Source organism: Balaenoptera musculus, chromosome 15 (genome assembly GCF_009873245.2).
Source record: "Balaenoptera musculus isolate JJ_BM4_2016_0621 chromosome 15, mBalMus1.pri.v3, whole genome shotgun sequence".
Taxonomy (NCBI): domain Eukaryota; kingdom Metazoa; phylum Chordata; class Mammalia; order Artiodactyla; family Balaenopteridae; genus Balaenoptera; species Balaenoptera musculus.
The window spans coordinates 53,153,965-53,180,748 of record NC_045799.1 but is presented as its reverse complement, the minus strand read 5'-3'; the positions used below and the strand labels follow the sequence as shown (position 1 = coordinate 53,180,748).

Genomic DNA, 26,784 nt, shown 5'->3' with positions numbered 1-26,784 from the left:
TTCTTTTCTTAAGCCAGACTGAGGTGCTTCTGTCACTTGCAACCAAAGAAGTCCTGACACAGACACCACTTTGAAGGCTCTGCCGCAGCAGCCTTCCCGGCGCCTCCCATGAACCTTCAGTGCCCAGACCACAGGGCAGCACGCTACATGTGACATTTGTCCAGCGGACTTTGCAAACCCAACAGAAGACCCGGTGCTGAGCCAGGGACAGAGGTGGAGACGACAGGGCACCATGACCCCCGCTCTCCCCAGACACCAGGGCCTAGGGGTTGGGGGGAAACCCTGGGAGTGCAGGGACCCAGGGAGCAAGGACCACCTCCTCCCAGACTCCTGCTCCCCAGAGCTTGGCGCATGAGTCACGCCCCAGAGCCAAGCACGCGGGGAGAGGACAGAGACTTCCACCCTCCCAGAGAGTCTGAAGGAGACGCTTTTTAGTTTTTGGCCACGCCAGGCAGCATGCGGGATCTTAGTTCCCCGACCAGGGATCGAACCCGCGCCCCTGCAGCGGAAGCATGGAGTCTTAACCACTGGACCACCAGGGAAGTCCCAGGAGACACTTATTTTTAATGCAGGGGGTGAGGCTTTCTTAGGGAAAAAGGCGGCCAGGTCAGGAGAGAGAGCAGCAGCTGACGCCAGCAGGAGTCCCGCCCAGGCTCCCCTCAGGCTCTGCTGTCACAGAGGAGCCATGGACGAGGGTCTTTGCAAGGCCTAGGTCAGATGGACACTGGGAAATAGGGGAAAGACAAGGTGTGGGGGAGGAGGGGACGTGGCTTTGACTGAAATAAATGGAAGCCCATGAGGAGCTGGTGGGAAAACTGCAAAGAAGCCCCACGAGCCACGAGGAGATCTGTAGGTATTGACCTGGAAAGACTCCACAACATGGTGCAGTAAGAAAAGAAAATGATGCCTGTGTGGGGCAGGGGGCATATGGGAAACCTCTATACATTCCTCTTAATTTTGCTGTGAACCTTAAACTACTCTAAAAAAGTCTTACAATTAAATTAATTTAAATTAAATTAAAAAGCAAACTGCAGCCAAGAGGAATGAAAACATACACCCACACAAAGACTTGCACACAAATGTTCACAGCAGCATTATTCATGATAGCCAAAAGGCGGAGACAACCCAAATGTCCATCAACTGATGAAGGGATAAACAAAATATGATCCCATCCATCCAGTGGAATGTTATTCGGCCATAAAAAGGAATAAAGCACCGATACATACTACAACCTGGACAAGCCTTGAAGACATGATGCTGAGTGAAAGAAGCCAGCACAAAAGGTCACATAGTGTATGATTCTGTTTATGAGAAATGTCCAGAACAGACAAATCCAAAGAGACAGAAAGTGGATGAGCAGTGGCCAGGGGCCGGGGGAGGAATGAGGAGTGATTGCTAGTGGGTAGAGGGTTTCTCTTGGGGATGACAAAAAAGTTCTGGAGCTAAAGCAGTAGTGACGGCTATACAACTCTCTGAATATAGTAAATACCATCGAATTATACACTTTAAAAGGGTGAGCTGGGGACTTCCCTGGTGGTGCGGCGGTTAAGAATCCGCCTGCCAATGCAGGGGACACAGATTTGAGTCCTGGTCCGGGAAGATCCCACATGCCGCGGAGCAGCTAAGCCTGTGCACCACAACTACTGAGCCTGTGCTCTAGAGCCTGTGAGCCACAACTACTGAGCCCGCGTCCCACAACTACTGAAGCCTGTGCGCCCAGAGGCCATGCTCCACAACAAGAGAAGCCACCGCAATGAGAAGCCCACGCACTACAACGAAGAGTAGCCCCCACTCACCACAACTAGAGAAAGCCCGCGTGCAGCAACGAAGACCAAACACAGCCAAAAATAAATAAACAAAATAAACAAATTTATTAAAACAGAAACAAAAAAATAAATAAAAGGGGGAGTTGTATAGTATGCAAATTATGTCTCGATAAGTTGTTTTAAAAAAACAAGCTACAAAATAATATTTGTACAGTATGACTGCATTTTTGTAAAAAACAAATGCATACAGGAGAAAGTCTAGAAAATACACCCCACATGGTCAGAAGTGGTCACTTCTGGAAAAGGAGACTGAACTGGGAGCATTCTGCTTGACAGATTCTGTGTAATTTGCACATTTTACTATAAGCATACATTACTGTTATAGTCTTTAAATAGGCAAATCTGGGGAAAATGGCTAAAAAAAGGGAGGATGGCCAGGCCTCTGATGGCACAATGCTTACAGCTGAAGGCACGCCTGGCTGTGTCTGGAGACATCTTCAGTTGTCACAATTGCAGCAAGGGACATTCCTGACACCTGGTAGGCAGGGGCCAGGGAGGCTGCTCAACATCCCACAGAGCACAGGACAGTCCCTGCCAGAGAATGGCCCAGGACCCAAACGTCAACAGCACCGAGGCTGAGAAACCCTGGTATAAAGGAGAAACTTGAGTTTGGTGCCAGAGTGTCTGTCACGTCTCTAACACCTACCAACACCCCCTTCAATGCCTCAGCAGGCAAGGACGTCATGCCAGGACGTAACAGCATCCTTCTGCTCTCCATACAGCTTAACTTCCAGAACCTTCTATTTATGGCAAAGCTTAGCCGTTTCCTAGCTACAGTAATGACTGACGAAGTTCCCATTTAAAAATACATGTAATAGGGCTTCCCTGGTGGCGCAGTGGTTGGGAATCCACCTGCCAATGCAGGGGACGTGGGTTCGAGCCCTGGTCCAGGAAGATCCCACATGCTGTGGAGCAGCTAAGCCCGTGCACTACAACTACTGAGTCTGCGCTCTAGAGCTCGTGAGACAGAACTACTGAGTCGGCGTGCCACAACTACTGAAGCCCGCGTGCCTAGAGCCCATGCTCTGCAATGAGAGAAGCCACCACAGTGAGAAGCCTGTGCACCGTAACCAAGAGTAGCCCCTGCTCGCCGCAACTAGAGAAAGCCCGCGCCCAGCAACGAAGACCCAACGCAGCCAAAAATAAATAAAATAAATTAAAAATTAAAAAAATGAAAAAATAAAAATACATGTAATAGAGGGAGGAATGGGAGTGACTGCTTAATGGGTGCAGGACTTCCTTGTGGGTGATGAGAACAGCCTGGAACTGCCCAGTGGTCACACACTATGAATGCACTGTCACTGATGTAAGTTTATATTTTGGGTATTCTACCGCAATAAAAAACACCTGTAAGAAAAACTGAGCTGATTTCAAGAACATATTAGTGGGAATTCTCTGTCGGTCCAGGGGTTAGGAATCTGCACTTTCACTGCCGAGAGCCCAGGTTCGGTCCCTGGTCAGGGAACTAAGATCCCGCAAGCCGCGTGGTGTGGCCCCAAAAAAAAAAAAGAACATCTTAGCTGAGGTGATAATCAGAAAAGGCAAAGATGAGGACGGGGTCCCAGGATAACAACACTGGACAGGCCCACCAGGCCACATGCTGACAAGCTGAGGACGCAGGTTCCCTGATGCACTGAGGGAGCAAAGGGGGTGCCCTCGTGGAGCACCCAAGACTGGCTTACAATCAGGTCTGCGCTCAGGACAAGTGACCCAAACCGTTGGTGATGCAGCACATCCGCAAATGCACGGGGGATGTTTCAGGGCCAAAATGCCAAGACTGGGCTATTTCAGAGGTCACCAAGCTGAGGTGCAGCCTCAGCCCAGCCGCCCTGCAGTCACCATAGGTGGGGGCACCCACTCACCTGCCCTCCCAGCCCCTCTGCCCTTGGGGAGCTGCCCCTCCCCATTCACAGGAGGGTGGGTGGGACCAGATGCACCTGCCGGGCATCTGAACCGGGAATGTGTGCACGCAGGGACGGAACCATCCTGATGGCACGGGGCTGTGCGCAGGGGGCCCCCAGGACTGCTATTCAGCTTGGCCTTTGACTTCGACGGCCCCACCCGGCTTCCAGAAGACCTGTCTTTCTCACGTGGTAAAACAGAGGGGGCTCCTGTTGCTCAACATCAAAGCACCCTGACCAGCAAGCACACGCGGCCGGGAGTAACTACCAGGGCGTGGCCTTCACCGTCTGACATACCCGTGATCCAGAACCTTCCTGGCAATTCCCACGCCACACCATGCCCTGCTACCTCCAATCCTTCCCACTCATGTATTTCAGTAACACAATACGTGACTACCCTCTGTCAAAAAAAAACTAGAGAATTCAGCTAAGTCAAAGAAGCCAGACATGAAAGGCCACATACTGTACGGTTCCATCCATATGAAATGTCCAGAACAGGTAAATCCAGGGAGACAGAAAGCAGATTAGTGCCAGGGGCTGGGGCAGGAACAGGGATTAACTGTAAAGGGCATGAGGGATCCTATCTGGAGGATAGAAACATCCTAAAACTGGATTGTGGTGATGGCTGTGATCACAGAGATTTACTAAAAATCACTGAATTGAACACTTAAAATGGGTGAGTTTTATGATATATAAACTCTACCTTAATAACCTGTTTTTTTTTAAAAAAACAAAATAATTCAGGGGTGTACACAGTATTGATACTCACACTGTACACATGCAGCGTGTATGTGTGTGTCTCCCTTATATCAAGCTCCGTTGCAGAAATAACCACTGTCTTCAGCTTGACGGGAATCTTCTCTGGCTCTTCCTCAAGGATTATGTACACATACATGTACCTGCAGAAGTGGTCTTGTGCACATCTGTGGCTGTCACATATGTGCGATTACATGGTATTTGTCTGTAATGTGCTCTTCTCCAAGCCCATGAGGTGCTTCCACATCAACATGTACAGCAGACATAAGCTCTGTCAGCTACTTTAAGGCTCACGACATCCCAGAACGGAGCTGGACTATGGTGCCCCCATTATATATACAGGGGGTTCCCATGATGTCAGTGACCCAAGCGATACCTCTGTAACGGACATGTAGATTGTTTCCAATGTACTATTACAGACAGAGCTGCAGGGAGCACCCTCCACGTCGCGTAAATCACTGTCCTTAGCTACGGAACCGCTGGTGGGGAGGCACCCTGCCACGCTGCAGCCCCGTGGCCCTGACAACCATACCAGAGCCCATACGGAGCTTCTAACTGCCGCTGCTCCGTCTGGCCGCGATCACCCAGTCCAGCCAATGCCTGAACCGACCGCGATCCACAGTCCAGGTACCCCGGCTGGGCACACAGACCTTGGTCAGCAGCCATTCCTGACACTTATCAACCATGTGAGGAATGTGAGTGAACAGGCCCCACTGTGCTTGCCCCCCTCCAGGGGAAGGAACTCGGGGAGGGGCCAGGGAAAAGGGGGGGCCCAGCCAAGATGTTACCTCATCGTCCTTCCACTCCGAGAAGTCGATCTTGAAGGAGGGCAGGGAGAACTGCTGGCTCACCCCCCGCTTATAGTGGACAGTCTCGGACTGCAGGGCCGGGCTCTTGGGGGTGTACCTGAAGGGGCCGAGAGAGAAAGGACAGTGAGACAAACGCTCTGCAGCGTCCCATTCTCCCAGAGCCCACACCTGCCCAATTACTGCTACCTTTCCAGACTTGGCTACACTTTCCATTTGGCTTTCATGGTTTGTTGACATTTTTGAATGAATACAGTACAAAAATGCACAGTGCAAAGTGACCCCCAGCCCCGGCCTCACACGTGCTTCCAGCCACCTGCATCTCTGCCCCGTCCACAACCCGTGTGTCACTCCTGGGAAAGTTGAGGCATAATCACGGCTGTATGAGCAGGTGTTTCCTCTTTAATATTCAAACAGCAGTCCACCTACACTCTGTTCCGACCACTCGTGTGCCCGAAGCTGTCCCACAGTCATCACAGATGGAGGTGCCGTGTTCTTGGGACACTGCATGGGTTCCACCGCGGTTTTACTCTAATTGATTCAACCAGGCCCCCACTGGTGGACACCAGGCAGTCGCCAACATCTTGCTATTCCAAACAAAGCTTCCAGGACTCTCCTCTGCACACATCTTAACCACACATGCAAGCATGTCCCCAAGATAAAATTCCCAGGAAAGGAATGGCTGAGTCAAGCAGCACACACATTTTCAATCCCGATAAGCTCTGGCATCTCCTTATGCAGGAATCCAACCCAGGACCCTCACCCACCTCCCCACACCTGCTGTCCCTGGGGCCTCACTCAGTCTCTAGGACAAAGGACACTCTCGAGGGCCTTGGCACGTCCGGCCTGAGACTGACACTGGGGGAGGGGCTGCTCTTACACGAACAGGGACTCACAGCCCGAGCTCTCAGCCACCACTCCACCCCCGGATCAAATCTGGCCTCCGAGGGGTTTCCTCTGACAGGACGGAAGTGGGTGCGTTTCTGCCCATCCTGCCTGGGTCTGGCCTTGCAGCCTGGAGGCAGGCCTGCCGTGGTCATGCTGAAGTTGCCGATTTCAAACTTTTGGGGCCAGCAGGGCCCTATTTCAAATCAAAGCTCCGAAAGTTCAAATACACAATACAGACAGAAGCAGAACCACTGGGACTGCCAGGCCCCACGGGGACTCACGCAGCCGTCCCATTCAGGAACTCCTCCACTGCCTGGCAGTAGATGGTGATGGCCACCCGGGCGTCGGCGTCGAAGGTGAACTCCAGGCTGTAGAGGACTCGGGGCTTCTCGCCGTCCTCAGTGGGGCTGTCAGCACCGTCCTTGTACCTGCCGGGGAGACAGAGGAGCAGGGCAGGTCAGGGGCCGCGCCTGCGAGGGTGTCCCCACCCCATACAGCAGCCCCGCCCCCGCGGGGGCCCCAGAGTCAGCTGCCTGGCTGCATCCCACCTCCCTAGGAACGTGGAGGCCGTTCCCTGTTCGGACAACAAGGCCCAGCAACGCAGGGTCCTCCTTCCCTTGTCTCCTGCCCACAGAAAGGGAGACCAGTCCTGTGGGTTTAGAAATGGCCCCGATCCCTCAAGTCTTCCAGGTCTGAGGCGGTGTCTCAGCCTCGTGGCAGTGGGGGTGTGCTGAGCGCTGAGGGTGCTGAGCGGCATCCCTGGTCCCTGCCTGCCAGATGCCAGCAGCACCGCCCTCGCCCAGCCCCAGCTGTGACAACCAAGACTGTCTCCAGACCCGGCCCAACGCCCCTGGGGCACAGGCGCCAGGCTGAGGCTGGAGTTCCACAGGCAGAACCTGCGGGCCTCTCCCCTCCCCACCCTCCCCCAGGGGCAGCTCTGGAATCGAATCCTGGTTCTACACAAGGGGGAGTAGGGCCCACGGGGGTGAGGGGGGGGAAGGGTTACCTCACGAGCCGGAGGGAGTCTTTGCGGATGTTCACCAGGCTCCTCAGTGTCTTCACCGGCTCGTGGGGGGCGGGGGTGACGTAAGGAAACTAGGAGGGAAAGAGCAATTCCAGGTAACCCCCAGGGCATGGCGGAGGGAAAACAGGGCTTCATCAGAGCAACGGTCACAACCCTGCCTGGTCATCCTGGGCCCTCGCACTGACCACAGGACAGCACTCCCCTCATCCACATCCAAGGAAACCACAGGCGACACGGCCAGCACGTGGGAGAGCCGGGACCGGAACTGCCTGAGGATTCTGGGTCCCCAGTTGCAGGAAGGACCCTCAGCTGCGTCTCCGGGGCAGAGGTTAGGGTTGGGGCTCTCAGGCCACATTCCTGGAGGTGGGACCTGCCGTCTCACTGCTGCCCTGAACAAGGCAGGCTCTCCACACGAGGACGATGGTCAATACAGGTTTCGGAAGGCACTTGTGCCCACACAGGCACACACGCACACGCATACGCACGCACACACACACACACGGGTCCTGTAAAACTGGTGGTGTCTGGAAGGCTTGGGCACGGGGTCAGTCTCCTGCTGGTGACAACGCACTGAGTCTTAGCAGATGTTGTCACTGGGAAGCCGGGTAAAGGACACCGGGGTCTCTCCATCACTTCTCACAACTGCAGGTGACTCTACGATGGTCTCAAGGAGAAAGTGACACAAGACAACAGATCTACAGGCAGCCTGCAAAGCCAGGCCCTGGGTCTGAGCCAAGGCTACAAAGACATGGAAGGCAGGTTCTGCTCCTGCTGTCACAAACTTGGGAGGGTGGGCAGCTCAGTACAACGTGGAAGCCCCACTGGCCCCACGGGTGGGGGACCAGCACTCTGAGCCCCAGGCCAGTTAAAGGACCAAGACTTCATGTCAACCAGCTGCTCTACAGCTAAGACAGCCTGGAGACCCCTGGTCCAGGGAATACCACCCCCACCAGGCCCAGGACTCAGCAGCCTTAGGGGACAGAGTCCAGTGTCTCCTGAGAGAGAGGGCCTCCTGCCTGGGCCCTTGGCCAGGCAGGGGACCATTATCTCAAGATGCAAAACCCAGGCCCCTGCTCATCAATCCCCCACAGCTCTCTCTCTCTCTTTAGTCTCCAGCCATCAAGCGTTCCCTTCTTTATTGCCTGCACCCCACATACTAAACAGGGCAGGGTCTGTCCTCCGTTTCCAGCCCCTGGAAGAGTCCCTAGGTACACAGCAGGTGCCAAATGTGCGTTGAACGAAGGAACAGCAGTGTATGAAGTGCACTCCTCTGGTGACTAGTGAGGGCGAACTTGTAAAAAACGGTCCTGGCCGTTTGCGTTTCCGCTTTGGATCACATCTCTTGCCCACTGCTCTATGGAATGTGGATGTTCTTTTCCCTTTTTAAAGACAATCATCCAAGAGGCCTGGGATGAAATCCAGAGCCTTCCTCAGCCCCACAGCCTGGACGCACCGGGTTCAGTAGCAGCTGCCCTGTACCCCAGGGACCAACCCTCAGTCATCCGGCCTCTAAGGGGGGACAGGCCTCACGCACACATCACATGCACACATCCAGATGGCACCTCCGCCTCGTTTGGGGAGACTCGGTGCAGGTGCCTGCTCGCAGCCAGGGGCCTTGCCACCACTGCCCATGTGCCCAGCCCCACCGAGACCCACCTGGACCGGGCGATTGCCCAGGAAGTTCAGATCCATGTTCTCTCCAAAGAGGTAACCTTCAGGGTGGGGGGTGTCGAATTTCTCACCTCCCATGAAAAAGTGGGAGGCAAAGTAGTTTCCTGGTTAAAAAAGGAAACACAACTGTAGATGATGAGGCTCAATACAGCCCAATGGGAGCATCTCATGGCCGAGAAGCTCAGCCTGAGAAAGGCCAGCTCCAGACACAGCCTCAGCCCCTCCACCTGGCCCACCCCACCTCTGTACCTGCCCCTCTCCGGGGCCTCTCCTCCCCACTCCTGGACTCATCCAGGCCCCCGCTCCAATATCACTTCCTTCTGCAGCAGGTTGAATTGCGTCCCCTACAAGGACATGTCCCAGGCCTCACCTCTGGCACCTGTGCCTGTGACCTTGTATGGAAATAGGGACCTTGCAGATGGAATCCAGTTAACAGGAGGTCAGACTGGATGGGGGCCCCTAAACCCAGTGACCGGTGTCTCCATAAGAGAAAGAGGGAGATGTGGACACACACACACACAAAGGGAAGAAAGCTGTCTGACAACAGAGGCAGAGACTGGAGTGACGCGGCTACAATCAAGGAGTGCCTCGAGCCTCCAGAAGCTGGGAGAGGTGGGAAGGAGCCTCCCCTAGAGGCCTCAGAAGGAACCAACCCTGTGGACACCTTGATTCTGGACTTCTGGCCTCCAGAACTATGAGAATAAATTCTGTTGTTTTAAATCACCCAGTTTGTGGCACTTCGTTACAGCAGCCATAGGAAACGAATACACTTTCTCTGACCCCCAGACTAAATCAGCCTCCCCACCCCAAATCCGAGCCCTGAGTACTTTTTCACCTCAGTACTGGCCACAGTGTAAAGCTGTGTGGACCTGAGTTATTTCATTTCTATCTGACTCCCCTCCATGAGGACTGAGGTTATACGTCCTTGGCACACTTAGGCACTAAGTTCACGTTTCTTGTAAAAATAGATGGCTACAAGGCATCGGACATGGGTCAGCTTCAAAGAACTGAGCTCACAGCCTTGCTGGGGAAACACTAGAAGTACTGCCTCCCCCAGGCTTCCTGATCTGATACTTGCCCACTGTCCCCCGTTTCTCTCTGGCACAGAGAAAGGCCAGGTAACCAGAGGGCCCTGTGAATTCTGTGGACCAGAGGGAATTCTGGGCCCCTTGAGCTTTGGTGGGCGCCCTGCATGGATCTGTGTGCCCTTCCTGAGAACCACAACCCCAGTTACGCGGGACACAGCCTTGGCTGCCTAGGCTGGGAGGCCCAGAACCAGGAGTCCAGGCTGGTGGCTCTTGACTGCAGGGAACGTAGCCAGGACATATCAGGCCAGGGCGTAGCCCCAACCCACGTGTGGACCAGGAACCAGACAGAGCCAACCGCAGTGAGAGAAAAAGAATAAAGTGGTGACTAGTTAAATAAATACAATACTCCTGATTTTATGGAACACCATATAATAGCTGCTAAAGAGCGTCAAACAGACCTGGATACTGACGCAGAAAAATGGTCACGGAATATTTGTTGGATGCATTCCAAAACCCCTTTTGAGAGGTAACTGCACACACTTAGGTGTGCATAATGCAAGTTGTGAGTACACAGAGAATGGTCAAAAGGACGCACTCAAAAAGCTGCCAAGAAGTCAGTCGGGAGCAGGTGCGGCGTGGACAAAAGCCCAGACGTTCTGCTCCATGTTAGATCTTTTCACTGAACATGAACCACTCGCGGTGCACTTATCAGAATAAAAAGACTAAGTGTGATGCAGGGAAGCACCTGGGCCCTTCCAAAATCACCTGGGATTTGCACTCAGTCCCGTCTACCGCACTGAGAGCATCAGTGGATTTTAACGTGCAAAAGGCTTTAAAAAGGTGGTTGTTCCCACACTGGCCCTATTGGGGTGGGGCACAGGCGGTCTCTGGACCTGTCTCTGGACAGGTGGGCCTGTGGCCCACCCAACCTTGAGCCCGAATCACAGGGCAGGTGAGAGGGGTGTCAGCTGGGAGCTCCGGGGGCAGCCAGCCCGGAGCCACCTGGTCCGCCAGGACTGTGATTAGGCCGTGACAATGGCACACAGCACAGCCGACAAGCAAAGTCACATGCGCTAGGCTCTGTGACAAGTCAGGGCCGCAGTGGCACGTGACAGAGGGTGCACGGAAGCCCAGCAGCGGCCTGGGCCCCGCCCTGCCAGGACCTCCACGCTGCTCACAGGCCCTGAGGTGGATCCAGAGGCCGCGCAGCACTGGTCTGGAGGGAAGGTTCCAGACGAGGCGGAATCAGGCCTGGGGCCCAGCCATCCCTGCAAAGCCCTCCAGGCAGAGACAGGCCCCTGGCCCGGAAAATCCTGCTCCAACCTCCCCCTGGGGGACCACAAGGCCCAATCACATTATGTCCAACAAACCTCCAGAATTTCCGCTCCACAAGCAGAAAGTGGGTGAGGAGGTTCTCCTCTAAGGAGGCCCCATGTTCTCACCTCCTGGTGTTCATGTCTCTGGGGAGACTTCCCAGACTGAACAGGGCTGACCTGTGTAACCAGCAGGACACTGTGGAATTGACCGAGTGGGACTTCCAAGGCTCTGGGGGGGAAGCCAGCTGCAGTGCTGGACACTCAAACAGCCCCATGAAGGGGTCCATGTAGTGACAAACTGAGGCCTCCAGCCACCGGCCAGCACCAACCTGCCAGCCCTGCGAGGGAACCACGTGGGAATCAGACCTTGGAGCCCGGCTGACGGCAACCTCAGGGGAGACCCTGAACAAGAACCACCCAGCGAAGCCACTCCCAAATTCCTGACCCACAGAAACCGTGATAATAAGCATTTATTGTTATAAATGGCTAAATTTTGAATTTGTTACTCAGCAAGAGATAACTAACATGATGGGCTTCAAAATCCAGTCTGAGTGACCCTCTCTGGGCTCCTGAAAATAACATTTTTCTGTGGCCACCACGCTGCTCAACGCCACCACCACCTACTGCTGGAGTCCTGCAATCCACTCCCCGGTCTCCCCACTTCCACAGCCCCAAAGGCTGTTTCCCACATCCCAGTGCTCATAATGAGGGGCCTTCTGATGCCTCCCTAATCACACCAAAACAAGTCCCAGACTCCTCCCCATGGCCTGCGGCGGACCCTGCCAACCCCGTCCGTACCCCAGGGTCTCTGTACTTGCTGTTTCCTCTGCTTATGAAGTTCTACCCCAAGAGTCTGCCTTGATCCTTAGACCTCATGTGTCCTCAACAAGGCCTCTTCTGATCATTCTTTTTAAAATTTGCAACTTCTGCCCTCCCACCCTGCCTGCTGACCCCCCACTCCCAGCCCCCTTCCCTGCTTTATTCTCCTCCACAGCTCTTTCCACAACCTGACGATACACAGGACACCTGCACGTCTTAGTGTAGTTTTAAGCTTTAATAACTTCAGAGGTATAAATGCTACAAACGGAAACCTCCGGATTAAGAGGCAACGGATGAGGGTTTTTTTGGGGGGGGGCTAGGTTTTTTGGGGGGAGGCTTTAACTGTTTCTTTTCTAAATTAATGTGCATTGCCTTTTTTTTTTTTTTTTTTTAATGTTTGGCCACACCTCGAGGCTTGTGGGATCTTAGTTCCTGGACCAGGAATCAAACCCGCACTCTTGGCAGTGAAAGGGCGGAGTCCTAACCACTGGACCACCAGGGAATTCCCTAATGTGTATTGCTTTAAAACAAGAAAAATTATTTTAAAAAGACTGGAGGGGGACTTCCCTGGTGGCGCAGTCGTTAAGAATCCGCCTGCCAATGCAGGGGACACGGGTTTGAGCCCTGGTCTGGCAAGATCCCACATGCCGTGGAGCAACTAAGCCCGTGCACCACAACTACTGAGCCTGCGCTCTAGAGCCCATGAGCCACAACTACTGAGCCCACGTGCCTAGAGCCCGTGCTCTGCAACAACAGAAGCCACCGCGATGAGAAGCCCACGCACTGAAACGAAGAGTATCCCCGCTCGCCGCTACTAGAGAAAGCCCGCGCGCAGCAACGAGGACTCAACGCAGCCAAAAAAAAAAAAAAAAAAAAAAAGACTGGAGACATGGGACAAGGATGTTAGATCAGTGACCATAAAATCACAAAACTGGAACCACATTCTGGAAAAACCACTGGATTGTACATTTTAAAAGGGTGAAGTTTGTAGCATGTGAATTATATCTCAACAAGGTTGTTATTATGAACTGGAAACACTTCAGTTGTCAGCTGGAAAATCATCAACAATTTTTTTTGGTATTAGATCTTTATATGATCTTTCTATTTTTTGGCAAATAACTTGGAATTAGATGCTATTGCTAAATCAAACCCTTGTTAATTCCCATCTACTTTATTTACGTGAACAAAGTTTCTCAACTTAAAATGAAAAACAGAACTAGAAGTGCTGCTGAGCCGTCTCATTCCAGCAACAGGTTCTATTCAACTGTGACTCCATGAATTAACTGGGGGGAAAGCAGCCTATCCACTGACTTAAGAGATATATGTTCAATTTTTTTTTTTTTTTAGTATTTATGTTTGTTATTTATAAAAACTGTAATATTTGTGATGTTTTGACCAACTGGATATTTGTAATGGCCACTCAAACCAGGAGAAAAATTCTCCTTTTTAAGATTCTAATTTCAATTTATGTACATATTTTGGTTGCATACAATATAGGGACCAATAATAGACTTTCAAGCATAAAAAGTTGGAAACACCTCACATGCTCGATAAGGAAATGGTCCAACACACCGTGGCAGTGACAGGATGGAACCAAACATCAGGTAAAGGAGGGAGCAGGGTCTCCAAGTACCAGCACAGAGCAGGTGCAGAACCAACACAACTCAAACACGGAGGACGTGAAAACATCACAACGCAGCCCCGCAGCGCAGATGGTGGGACCCCACACTTGGAGGAGGAAGAAACCAACGTGGGGAGGACATGCCTGAGTTCACAATATGAAAAATGTTAACTGTGGACTCTGAATGGAGGGCATTCCCTATATTACTCTCTGTGTTTTCCTGTATGTTTTGTTTTTTTTTTTTATAAATTTATTTATTTGTTTATTTATTTATTTTTGGCTGTGTTGGGTCTTCGTTTCTGTGCGAGGGCTTTCTCTAGTTGCAGCAAGCGGGGGCCACTCTTCATCGCAGTGCGCGGGCCTCTCACTATCGCGGCCTCTCTTGTTGCGGAGCACAGGCTCCAGATGCGCAGGCTCAGTAGTTGTGGCTCACGGGCTTAGTTGCTCCGCGGCGTGTGGGATCTTCCCAGACCAGGGCTCGAACCCGTGTCCCCTGCATTGGCAGGCAGATTCTCAACCACTGCACCACCAGGGAAGCCCTTCCTGTATGTTTTTAAATGCTCATACTTTTAAAAAATTTATTTATTTTTATTTATTTATTTATTGGTTGTGTTGGGTTTTCGTTGCTGCACGCGAGCTTTCTCTAGTTGCGGTTAACGGGGGCTACTCTTCGTTGCGGTGCGTAGGCTTCTCATTGCAGTGGCTTCTCTTTGCTGTGGAGCACTGGCTCTAGGTGCACGGGCTCCAGCAGTTGTGGCACGTGGGCTCAGTAGTTGTGGCTCACGGGCTCTAGAGTGCAGGCTCAGTAGTTGTGGCGCACGGGCTTAGTTGCTCCGCGGCATGTGGGATCTTCCCGGACCAGGGCTTGAACCCGTGTCCCCTGCATTGGCAGGCGGATTCTTAACCACGGCGCCACCAGGGAAGCCCTAAGTGCTCACATTTTAACAAAAGGAACTTTTAAAGGAGGAATGTGCATCCTAGGGAACTGGCAGCAGCTCCCAGGTGTGTGCCTGTGTGTGTGTACAGGTGTATCGTGCATACGTATATGTGTGGATAGGTGTGTGCATATCTAAATGTGCATGGTGTGTGTGTGTAGGTGTGTGTGCACATGCATGCATGTGTTGTGCTTGTGTGTGCATGCATCTGTCATGTACACATGTATACGGTGTACATGTGTGTGCATGCAGGTGCATCTGTGTGTGCACACTTTGGAACCAAGAGGAGCAGGCAGGGCTATGAAGAGGAGAGAGGGAAAGAGAAAGACAAGACAACTGAGGGGGAGAAACAAAAAGGAAGACCTGGAGATGGGAAGAGAAGAGAAACTACCCCCACAGCCCCCAGGCTCTTCTTCCATGTCCCTGAGTCAGTGCCCTAGCCTGGGTTCCCCACGGAACCCACTGAGAGGGGATGGAACCTGCCCCCACTTTCCATGTGGGAAAGTGAGGTCAGAGATCACCAAGCTAGTGATGGAGCCACGGCTCAAACCTGGTGACACCAAGCCCACTGTGTCTTTTTTTTTTTTTACTTATGTATTTATTTATTTATTCTTGGCTGCGTTGGGTCTTTGCTGCTGCGCACGGGCTTTCTTTAGTTGCGGCGAGCAGGGGCTACTCTCTGCCACAGAGCGGTTTCTCATTGTGGTAGCCTCTCCTGTTGCGGAGCACGGGCTCCAGGCGCAGGCCTCGGTAGTTGTGGCTCGCGGGTCCAGAGCGCAGACACAGCAGTTGTGGCGCACAGGCCTAGGTGCTCCGCGGCACGTGGGATCCTCCCAGACCAGGGCTCGAACTGCGTCCCCCGCCCTGGCAGGCGGACTCTTAACCACTGCGCCACCAGGGAAGCCCCACTGTATGTCTTAATCCCGTGCTGGGCACCTCCCTGTACCACAGCACAGGGGACAGACAGGGGACAGCAGTCAGTGGTGTCACTGCCGGTCACACATAATGAGCCACGTGAGAAGGGCGTCTCAATTGTGAAATCCTTCCAGAGGGCCTGCCAGAGGACACGGGTCCTGATTTTGACCTAGAAGCCCCAGCTACCTGGCACAACCCACCCCAGTACTCCAGGGCCTCAGAGGAGTCATCCTCAAACTTTATGGCTAGTATGCGGGTTCCTCAAAACATTAAAAATAGAACTGCCATATGATCTAGCCATCCCACTTCTGGGTATTTACCCAAAGGAAACAAAAACACTAATCCAAAAAGATACATGCGTCCCGATGTTCACTGCGGCATTATTTATAATAGCCAAGGTGTGGAGGCAACCTAAGTGTTGTCAGTAGATGAATGGATAAAGAAGATGTGAGATATATATATATATATATATATAAAATGGAATAGTACTGGACCATAAATAAAATGAAATCTTGCAATTTGCAACAACATGAATGGACCTAGAGGGTATGCTAAGTGAAATGAGTCAGAGAAAGACAAATACCACGTGAACTCACTTAAGTGTGGAATCTAAAACACAAAACCAAACAAACAAAACAAAACCAGACTCATAGATATAGAGAACAAACAGGTGGTTGGCAGAGGGAGGGGGCTGAGTGAAATATGTGAAGAGGATTAAGAGGCACAAACCTCCACTTATAAAATAAATAAGTCATGGTGACGTAATGTACAGCATAAGGAATACGGTCAATAATATCGTAATAACTTTGCACAGGAACAGATGGTTACTAGACTTGTCATAATGTATGCAAGTGTCAAATCACTATGTATCAACAGTACAAAACTAATATAACATTGTACATCAACTGTCTATCTATATATTTATAAATACATATATATTTTTTGCTTTCACCCATCTTATTTTTTTCTTTTCCATTATAGTTTATTACAAGATATTGAATATAGTTCCCTGTGCTATACAGTAGGACCTTGTTGTTTTTCTATTTTATACACATTAGCTTGCATTTGCCAATCCCAAACTCCTGATTTATCCCCCCCACCAATTTCCCCTTTGGTAACCATAAGTTTGTTTTCTATGTCTGTAAGTCTGTTTCTGTTTCATAGATAAGTTCATTTGTGTCATATTTTAGATTCCACACATAAGTGATAATTAGTATTTGTTTTTATACCTCACTTAATGATAATCTTTAGGTCCATCCATGTTGCTGCAAATGGCATTACTTCATTCTTTTTTTATGGCTGAGTAATATTCCATTGTATATATGTACGACACCTTCTCTATCCATTCATCTGTCAATAGACAGTTAGGTTGCTTCCACATCTTGGGTATTGTAAACAGTGCTGCTATGAACACTGGGGTGCATGTATCTTTTCAAATTAGAGTTTTCTCTGGATATATGCCCAGGAGTGGGATCACTGGATCATATGGCATCTCTATTTTAATTTTTTAAGGAACCTCCATACTGCTTTCCATAGTAGCTGGACCAATTTACATTCCCAGCAACAGTGCAGGAGGGTTCCCACTTCTCCACACCCACCTCCAGAATTTGTTATTTGTTACATCAACTATACTTTAATTTTTTAAAATTATGGCTAAAACAAATCCATGTCTCTGTCCCCTCTCTGCTGTCGCAGCCAAGGGACACTCGGGCTCAGACAGCTCACCTCCTCTCTGCCCGAGGGATTCAGACTCTGCCCTACTTATGGGTGTCCCAGTGACCTGGATGACAAACAGATGAACAGCCACCAAAACAAAGACCAAGAGTGCCCTTCCCGGGAGGCTCCCAGCGTCCCCTAAACTCGGCTGTTTTCCTTTACATATGTCAGGCGTGGAAGGACAAGTCAGGTGTAAAGCAGACACGTGTTCATCATCTTCCAGGATGAGGAAAATCAAGGCTGTTTCTGTGACGGCCTGTGGAGGTGGAGGCAGAGAGGTGCTGCCCCTTCCTCACGGGCCACAGAGCGAGCCGAGCGGACTTCTGGGGTTCCTTTCTGTTTTGTGTGTTCCACTTTTACACATCTAGCTGTGCGCATGTGTGTGACGATCATCATTTACAACCGAAAACTGGAAACATTCTAGTTGCTTAAGTGAACTAACCCTGCTAAAGAGCCAGGTGCCAGGACACGCAAAGATCTCCCTGGGATCAGAGTCAAAAGGCAAAGTGTTGGTCAGCATAGAGAGCACAGATGGACTCTAGGGGAAAGAAAGGGTCAGGCAGGATCCACGCCAAACAGATAGGAATCTCCGAGGAGGCGGGGAGAGAGAGGGAACAGTAAACCATGCCCTCAATGTTCTCCCCAAGAACACTGGCTATGCACCCAGAGTTCTATTTTTTTTTAAATAAATTTATTTATTTATTATTTATTTTTATTTTTGTCTGCGTTGGGTCTTCGTTACTGCGCGTGGGCTTTTCTCTAGTTGTGGCGAGCAGGGGCTACTCTTCATTGCGGTGCACCATCTTGTCATTGCTGTGGCTTCTCGTTGCAGAGCATGGGCTCTAGGTGCACGGGCTTCAGTAGTTGTGGCACGCAGGCTCAGTAGTTGTGGTGCATGGGCTTAGTTTCTCCGTGGCATGTGGGATCTTCCTGAACCAGGGCTCGAACCCGTGTCCCCTGCATTGGCAGGTGGATTCTTAACCACTGCGCCACCAGGGAAGCCCCAGAGTTCTATTAAAACCTGAGTTTATCAAGAGACCAGAGTCTGGAACCCTGCTATAGAGTGAATGTTCGTGTCCCCCAAAATTCACATGTTGAAACCTAAGCCCCAATGTGATAGTGTTAGGAGGTGGGGCCTTCGGGAGGTGATCCTGCCTGATTCACCCAAATCTCCCAACCTCTGAAACACCCACAACAGAAAGAAGCTGGGCAGGACAGGTGCCACCCAGCATCCCTGTGGGGACAGCCACCACTACGACCACCACAGCCACAGGGCAGCTCCATGGCTTCACCAACTCCTGGTTTCCCCCGAGATCTGAGTGAAGAGACATCATCAGAGGCGGAGCTCCTGCAGCAGGGCATCCTCAGACTAGACGCCGTTCCAGGTGGTCCCTTAAAACGCAAATGGGATGTCTGCACACAACCCGGGACCCCTTCAGAGCTCCCACCTGCACCCCGACTCCTCAGGGGCTCACAGGCCTGAGCCCCTCACCTCCCACCTCCAGTCTCAGCAGCTGCCCACCTTCCTTCCAAGTCCTTCCTGCACAGCAGTGCCTCTGGCCTCGAGGTCTCTGCAGGCTGATCCTCTGCCCACACTTTCACACCCCAACTGTCCTTGGCTCACCCTGTGCATTGCTCAGACCTCCATGTGCTCAGAGAGGCCTTTGCTCAGCACCTCCAGCATGCAGAACACGGAGCGACCCCCACGCAGACGACCCTCACCTCTCCTCGACCCAAGAGCAGGACTGTGCATCTTGGAGATGGGATGCCCACATCCCCAGGAGCCCCACGAGGCCCAAGGACCGTCTGTCTCGGGAACATGGGATCCCAGTGCCCTTTCCAGCGCATTTTCAGGTAACCCAGGCTCCGTCCCCCACACTCCAGACACTCTGGACCAGGGACACTGATGTTATCCCCAAGGGCAAACAGGCCTCGCTCAACCCACGGGCTAGGCTCCGGCTCATCACTCTGCAGCAGACTCTTATTCTGCTCTGCGCTGCCCACCCCACTGCACCATCTCCCCGCCCATGTCCCGGATCCCAGAGCTCTCTCCAGCCCCTCTGGCCCAATGGGCTGCTCCGGCCTTGCAACTCCCCGGAGGCCTCCCGTGCCCTCCTGGCAGGCCTTTGCCCAACTCTCTGCATGGTGTTGATCCCGACAAGCCCAGTAATCACCACCCTGGCCTGGACACAGCAGGAGCCCAATGAAGGTGGATGAATGACACCTTTATTCCTATGTGACAGTCATGGAAACTGAGGAACAGAGAGATCAAGGAACTGCTCGAGCCACACTACCAGTGAGAGGTGGCGTCCTCATTGACAACCCATGCTGACCCAGAGCTGCGTCCTCAACGATGCCAGCCCAGCCAGTGTTTTCAACCCACTAGGCAATTTTCCAATTCTCATCCAACACTGCCCGGGTGGCCTACAAACTTATTTCAATCCTGACACCATGTACTTGGACACAGTTGACACTGTCAGATCCCACAAGATAAGGGCTCAGCCCATACGACTGCAAACCCCTACCCCACTGCAGACACCAATCACAAGTTCAGGTGATCACCTATGCTTCTGACCCACTAGCTATGAATCAAAGTTCCCAGGACCCCCTTCTCGGGTCCAATTAATTTGCTAGAGTGTCTCACAGCACTCAGGAAAACAGTTCACTTACTAGATTATCAGTTTATTACAAAAGGATACAACTCAGGAACAGCCGGATGGAAGGGAAGCACAGGGCAAGGCACGTGGGAAGGGCTGCGGAGATTCCATGCCCTCCGAGTGTGCCACCCTCCCAGCACCTCCACACTGTTCACCAACTGAGAAGCGCTCCAAACCTGGCCCCTCTGAGTCTTTGTGGAGGCCTCATTACATAGATAAGACCGATTACATCATTGGCCACTGGCCATCATCTCAATCTCCAGCCCTCTAAGCTCATGGCTGGCTCCACCGGCAACTAGCCCCCATCCTCAGGTGCTTTCCAAAAGTCACCTCATTAGTATAAACTCAGGTGTGGTTGAAAGGGATCTGTTAAGAATATCAAAAGACACCCATTTCACTTTATCACTCATCCCTTAGGAAATTCCAAGGGTTTGAGGAGTTCTGTGACAGAAACAGATGAAGACCAAATTTGTATTTCTTATTATAAATCACGATACCCCTGCCGGGTAAACCGTGATATTGACAAAGACACCCTGGGGCCCCCTTCTAAGAAACACAGGTGGCCCTGGAACCTGGGCACTGGGTGTGGCTTCGCTCAGCTGCCTCCGTAGTCATTCCCACTTGGGTGGAGGGGAGCCGGGAAGGTGAGAAGTCTGGGAACAGTTCATTGATTCCACTGGCCAAAAATTCTTCTCATTTTACCACAGCACAGATATTCCCGGTTACCAGCTTCCTGACATCCGCTGCCACTAAGCCCCAGCTGGGCCTGACCAACAGGGATCAGGATGTCACTGCCCTCAGAGAGGGCTGATCTCGGGAAGCATCTCCAGGCCCATGAGATCACCCCGCCAGGTGAGAGACAGCCCCTTGGGCTAAGAGGCTGTTCCCAAACAGTGTACGGAGACCGACCCCTGGGGCCCACCCACCGTAATCACGCAGCTCAGCGATTCCCCTGGGTCGCGTTCACACATTGCACAGAATAGCTTCTCTGCTCCCCACACTCAGGCTGGGGGACTCAGTGCAGCCCAACCTCTCTGGGCCTCAGCGTCCCCATCTGTAACACGAGGCCTCGGTGAACACCACCAGCTGCAGACTACAGACAGAGGGCTGCTGGGGATGCCCTAAGGATAAAAGGAGCCGATTATGCAAAGGAGCTTTACACAGGTGACAAGACACCTGAAAAACCTCCCTGCCGTGTGAAAGCCTTACCAGAGTGGACACAGCAAGTAAAAAGCTTGCACCCCTTCCCCTCCCATGGAGGGAAGAACAGTGAGCTGAGAACAGCTCTGACCAAGCAAGGACTCTGCTTTGCTGAGTTCCTGGAAGGCGCTGCAGCCGCCTCTTTTGGGGGGAGGGGTCCTCCCCAGCTTCACCCCTTTTCTGGACACAGCCTCCACCACACACAGAGGTGGGCCCCAGCTGCCACCAGAACACACAGCTCCCAGCCCCTGGACACGGCTGGTTGGCCACAGCGAACACTAGACTGTGCTGGGCCATCCCCACATTCCCCTCCCCCCGACCCCGGGAACTGGACCCAAGACCACAGGACTCGGTCCTTGAGGGCCTCCGGTGGGTGAAGTCAGCTCTATGCCTGTCACAGCAGCATGACACTGAGGCCGGAGAGGACGGGGCTCTGTGTTCTGCTTCTCCTGGCTTCCGGTGCTTGGTTCCCCATCCTGGGTTCTAGAGACGCTACCCACCAGGCTGCAGTGCATTCCATTTCTGCCTAAGAGAGTTGGCATAAATGCCACGGACAGTCAATCTCCAAAGAATTCAAAATGTAATAAAAAGTACTTAGGAAAGCACTCCTGCAAGTAGGTGAGACAAGAGAGACAATCCAATATTTTTTTTTAAAAAATGCAAAAGACCTCACAAAAAGAGGAAGAGAAATGAATGGCAATTTACACACAAAAAGGTGCCCAGCCTCACTGGTCATCTGGGAAAAATAAATTAAAACTACCACAAGACATCCATGGCTAATATTAAAGAGAAAAGCTAATATTAAACAGAATAGCACACACACACACACACACACGACACCAGCCAGCACTGGTGAGAACACAGAGCCCCTGGAACTCACGCTCTGCTGGTGGGAGCGTGAACGGGCTCAACCCGCCACAACGTTGTAAAAGCTGTGGACTCCGCACACGCGCACCCGAGGGCGCCAGACCCACTGCCAGGTATGAAAACAGACCCAAAGAGATGGGTATCTGGGATTGTCAAGACGAGACACAGAAAGTACAGTGGTGGCTGCCAGGGGCTGGGGGAGAGGGCAATGGGAGTTATTGTTTAATAGGGACAGAGTTTCGGTTTCACAAGAGGAAGACTTATGGGGATGATGGTGCGGATGGCTACACAGCAGTGTAAATGTACTTAATGCCTCTGAACTGCACACTTAAAACGGGTAAAATGGTCATTGTTATGTGGAATTTACCAATTACTTTTAAAAGTGAAAAAAAAAATGGACCCAAAGAAATCAGACTCCTGGGAACCAAAGCCAGTCACAAGAGTGTCCACCCAGCATCATTCATGAGAGCCCAAACCGGAAACTCCCCGAGCGCCCTCCACGTGAGCTCGCGGATGAACACATGGTAGCACCGGCAGACACTGGGATGTCACGCAGCAGAGACAGGAAACCGACTGCCGCCCCACTGACAGCGTCCACCCTCTCACCACCCGACGTGCAGCCAAGAGCATCCACTTCCGTTCATACCAACTTCAGAAACAGGCAAAACTCACCTCCACTGGAGTCCAGAGGGGGCCTCCCAGGGAGGAGGGGGCAGAGATTGGGGCGGGGCACCGGGGGCTTTGGGGGCTGCTACTCTTCTATTCCTTCAGCACGCCCACCTGGTGATGGTTCATCAAGCGGAAGCTCCTGACCTGTACGTCTCCTCAATATGTTACACTTTGGCTGTACATGTACATACGTGCATACACCACACGTTTTCTACAGCACTGAACTGAATACAATTCCTTCTTTTGATTCCCCCCTAAAGCACTGCGGGCATCTGGTCACTCAGGGCTATCACAGGGGCAGGAGACCCAGGTAACAGAATGCGGCAGTTATCAGAACAGTGGACCCCCCGGAAGGCCTGCTCTGCGGGTGCCGGGCGCCCAGAACCAAGCCAACGCCGAGTAGGATGAAAGGATGAGAAAATGGGTTCTTTGCAAGCACTGCACACACAGGGGTGGACAGATGTTCCCGTGTCAGTCGTTCCCAAGCCTCCCCCTCCCCTCCCAGCTCGGAGAGAGCCGGCCATGATTTCTAGACAGCGAGTGCCCCCCCCCCCCCGTGCTGCTCCACACCACCGGCTTGTCTGCAAACAGCAGGGGCGTGGGCCAAGCGGCAGCTGGGCCTGGCTCCCCCAGCTCTGGGGAGCTGGGCAGACGCGGGGACAGTTGGCAGAACTGAACAAGTCCACTGTTATTCACTGAGCCTGAGTCCGACGCTGTGTGGGTGGCATGTGTGGCACCACTGCCCTGCGTTTTACAGGACAACACAGAAACGTGAGGCCTGATGGCTGTACCTGACCACACGGAAACACACATGGTTAACGCCCACTGGACGTGGCCCCGTGCCAGCGTCTGGCCGCCGGCACCGGACTTGGGAGGTGAGGCAGGCAGCAGTGGTCACTGCTCGCGGGGTCATCCAGGAAGTGCAGGACGTGCCCAGGAAACTGCCAGGCCCCTGAAAAACACAGGCTCGGCTGGACCAGGGCTTGGTCCCTCCCCGCCAGCTCCCGTGGACTCACAGAGTCACAACTGAAAGGGGCCCGGGAGCAAGTGACCGGCTCAAGGCCACAGGGCAAGTCACTGGCGTGGGGCCGCTGGACTCTGAATCCAGTGCTCCGCCTCGGCTCTGCAGGCAGGTGGGGGCTGAAGACCCCTTGAGGCGGGCTCACACTCACAGTGCTGAGCTAAGCTCCGCCTGTGCCCACGCTGCTGGTGGAAGGGTGTGTTGTCAGCACAGCAAAGGCCACCCCAACCGTGAGGATGAAAACACGTGCGCACACCCCCCTTTGATGCTAGGCAGCTGGGCCCTCCGCGCCACGACCAACCTCCTGGCACCAGGCGAAAGGCCTGCCAGCCGGCTGGCCAGCCTAACCAGCACAAGCCCGGCTTCTTCCACTGACCAACAGGAGAGTGCAGCAAAGCCCAGGAGCCGGGCGAAGGATGCAGGGACCTCTGGGTGCTCAAAACCCCGAGGGCATGCGACACAGCAAACCTCAGCCCCAGTGGCCACAGGGCCCAAGTGCCCACCGAAGGCTTCTAAACCTAAGCAACTGGCTTCTCCTTCAGGGAGACAGGTCCTCAGATGCCCACCCGCCATGGCCAACTTAAAGGGTTTTTGTTTCTGCTGTTTTGCTGTTGTTGTTTTTACCTAAAATGTAACTACTGAACTTCCGAAAATACAGCTTATTTATATAGCTCTTACAATGATAAAATCCAAACCGAGTTCATGTGAGCAGAAGCACAGAACTAGTTCTGCTCTGTGAACGGGCACAGGTGGCACGATGCCAGCGATGATGGTGCAGGACTCGGAGCACGAAGGTGAAACTCCCGTGTGCAGGTGGAGCCCCTTCCCCACACCCCACCCCTCTGCCACTGACCCTGGGGCTCGGAGCACAAGCTCACTGCCTCAGGACAGTGATGGGGCCCAGGGACCCAGAATGTCCCCAGTGACAGAGGACGCCCTCGGTGACACAAAAAGTCCTCCCTCGTCTTACAACACCTGCCTCGGTTCTTTCCTTCAGGCACCAATTAACCAGAGTCAGCAAGGCCCCACTTCAGAAAGGGCAAACCCAACACACGTGGCAGCACTCATGAGCAGACATCTCTAGACTGCCACCAACACAAAAGTACACACCAAAGTCTCCTGGCACACACCTCAGGCCCCTCACCGCGTGGCGGCAGGCCCAGGAGTCCCCGGACCTCTGCCTGACACCCCAGGGGATAAGATGCAGCCCAGTCTGAGCAGCTTGTACACTAGGGAGAGGGGGGTTGTTTTCCGCAAGGCCTGCTGCACAAGCATTTATTAAACACCTACCGTGTGCAGGCCCAGGTGCTGGGAGAAAAAATCAGCCTGATTTCTAGTTCCTCTGCCAAAGAGGACAGAAGTCTAGTGTCACGAGAACATGGCAAAGTTCAAGTGAGATAAAGGAGGTAAAAATGCTCTGAAAGTACACGCACCCGATATACAAAAGCTTTAGGTCTGGGGCATAGTTCACCCACACCTCCAGGGTTAGTGGATCACATGTCTGATTGCCCTTCCGGACGCTTCTCTTGGGTGACCTGTCCCTACCATGACCTCCCTCAAACACCAGGGCAGGGCAGCCCACTATGGCTTTAAGACACATGAGTAACAATAGTAACGCAGAAGGAGGAACAACCAACCATGGCAGCCAACAACGACCAGGCACTGCTGTGGGGACCTACTGTGCTCCGGGCTTCCATCTGCAACCTTCTCTCTCTTTTTTTTTTAATAAATTTATTTATTTATTTATTTATTTATTTATGGCTGTGTTGGGTCTTCGTTTCTGTGCGAGGGCTTTCTCCAGTTGCGGCGGGCGGGGGCCACTCTTCATCGCGGTGCGCGGGCCTCTCACTATCGCGGCCTCTCTTGTTGCGGAGCACAGGCTCCAGATGCGCAGGCTCAATAGTTGTGGCTCATGGGCCTAGTTGCTCCGCGGCATGTCGGATCCTCCCAGACCAGGGCTCGACCTGCATTAGCAGGCGGATTCTCAACCACTGCGCCACCAGGGAAGCCCTGCAACCTTCTCTTTAAGAACTTGACTGAGGTGTCCTAACGCCTGCCGTGACCCTTGGCTGGGGACCAGCCAGCCGTGTGATCGGGGCAAGGGACTGCAGGACAGTGGAGTGCAGAAATAAACCCTCACATTTATGGTCAGCTGATCTTTAACGAAGGTAAAATGGCAATGTGATGGGAAAAGAATAGTCTTTTCATCAAATGATGTTGAAATAACTGACTATCCATAAGCAGAAAAAAACACAAAACCCTAAATCTTTACCTCAAACCATACATTAAAAAATTAACTCAAAATGGATCACAAGACTTAATGTATGAGCTAAAACTATAAAACTTCAAGAAAAAAAAATAGGAGAAAATCTTTGTGACCTTGAGGTAGGCAAAGATCTTTTATAGTAATCTTTTTATTTATTTATTTATTTTTATATTTATTTTTGGCTGTGTTGGGTCTTCGTTTCTGTGCGAGGGCTGTCTCTAGTTGCAGCAAGCGGGGGCCACTCTTCATCGTGGTGCGCGGGCCTCTCACTATCGCGGCCTCTCTTGTTGCGGAGCACAGGCTCCAGATGCGCAGGCTCAGTAGTTGTGGCTCACAGGCCTAGTTGCTCCGCGGCATGTGGGATCTTCCCAGACCAGGGCTCAAACCCTTGTCCCCTGCATTAGCAGGCAGATTCTCAACCACTGCGCCACCAGGGAAGACCCAAAGATCTTTTAGATATAACTCCAAAAACATTAACCATCAAAAAAATTGATAGGGAATTCCCTGGTGGGCCAGTGGTTAGGACTCCACGCTTTCACTTCCAAGGGCCCGGCTTCAATCCCTGGTTGGGGAACTAAGATCCCACAAGCCACGTGGCGTGGCCAAAAAAAAAAAAAAAGAAAAATGATAAATCAAACTTCACCAAAACTTAAAATTTTGCTCCTCAAAAGACACCATTAAGAAAATGAAAAGACAAACCACAGACTGCAAGAAAATATTTGCAAATCACAGAGCTGATAAATGAATTGTATCACTGTATCCAGAATCCATAAAGAACTCTTACAACTCAAAAAGAAGACAATCCAACTTTTAAAAAGTGAATAAGACTAAAAGAGCCAACCCTCCAACACACACACACACACACACACACACACACACACA

General features: G+C 52.2%; 1 protein-coding gene across 5 annotated transcripts in view; it reads right to left on the bottom strand.

Annotated features, from left to right (window-relative positions):
- Positions 1-26,784, bottom strand: part of MGRN1 (mahogunin ring finger 1) — a 67,254-nt gene that overhangs the window by 31,381 nt on the left and 9,089 nt on the right. For all 5 annotated transcript variants that reach the window (XM_036824987.1, XM_036824983.1, XM_036824988.1 and 2 more), the window contains exons 2-5: positions 8,858-8,976; positions 7,184-7,272; positions 6,459-6,605; positions 5,272-5,389 (exon numbers count right to left, since the gene is read on the bottom strand). In XM_036824987.1, coding sequence (XP_036680882.1) covers positions 5,272-5,389; positions 6,459-6,605; positions 7,184-7,272; positions 8,858-8,976 — 473 coding nt within the window. The remainder of the gene's footprint in view (positions 1-5,271; positions 5,390-6,458; positions 6,606-7,183; positions 7,273-8,857; positions 8,977-26,784) is intronic.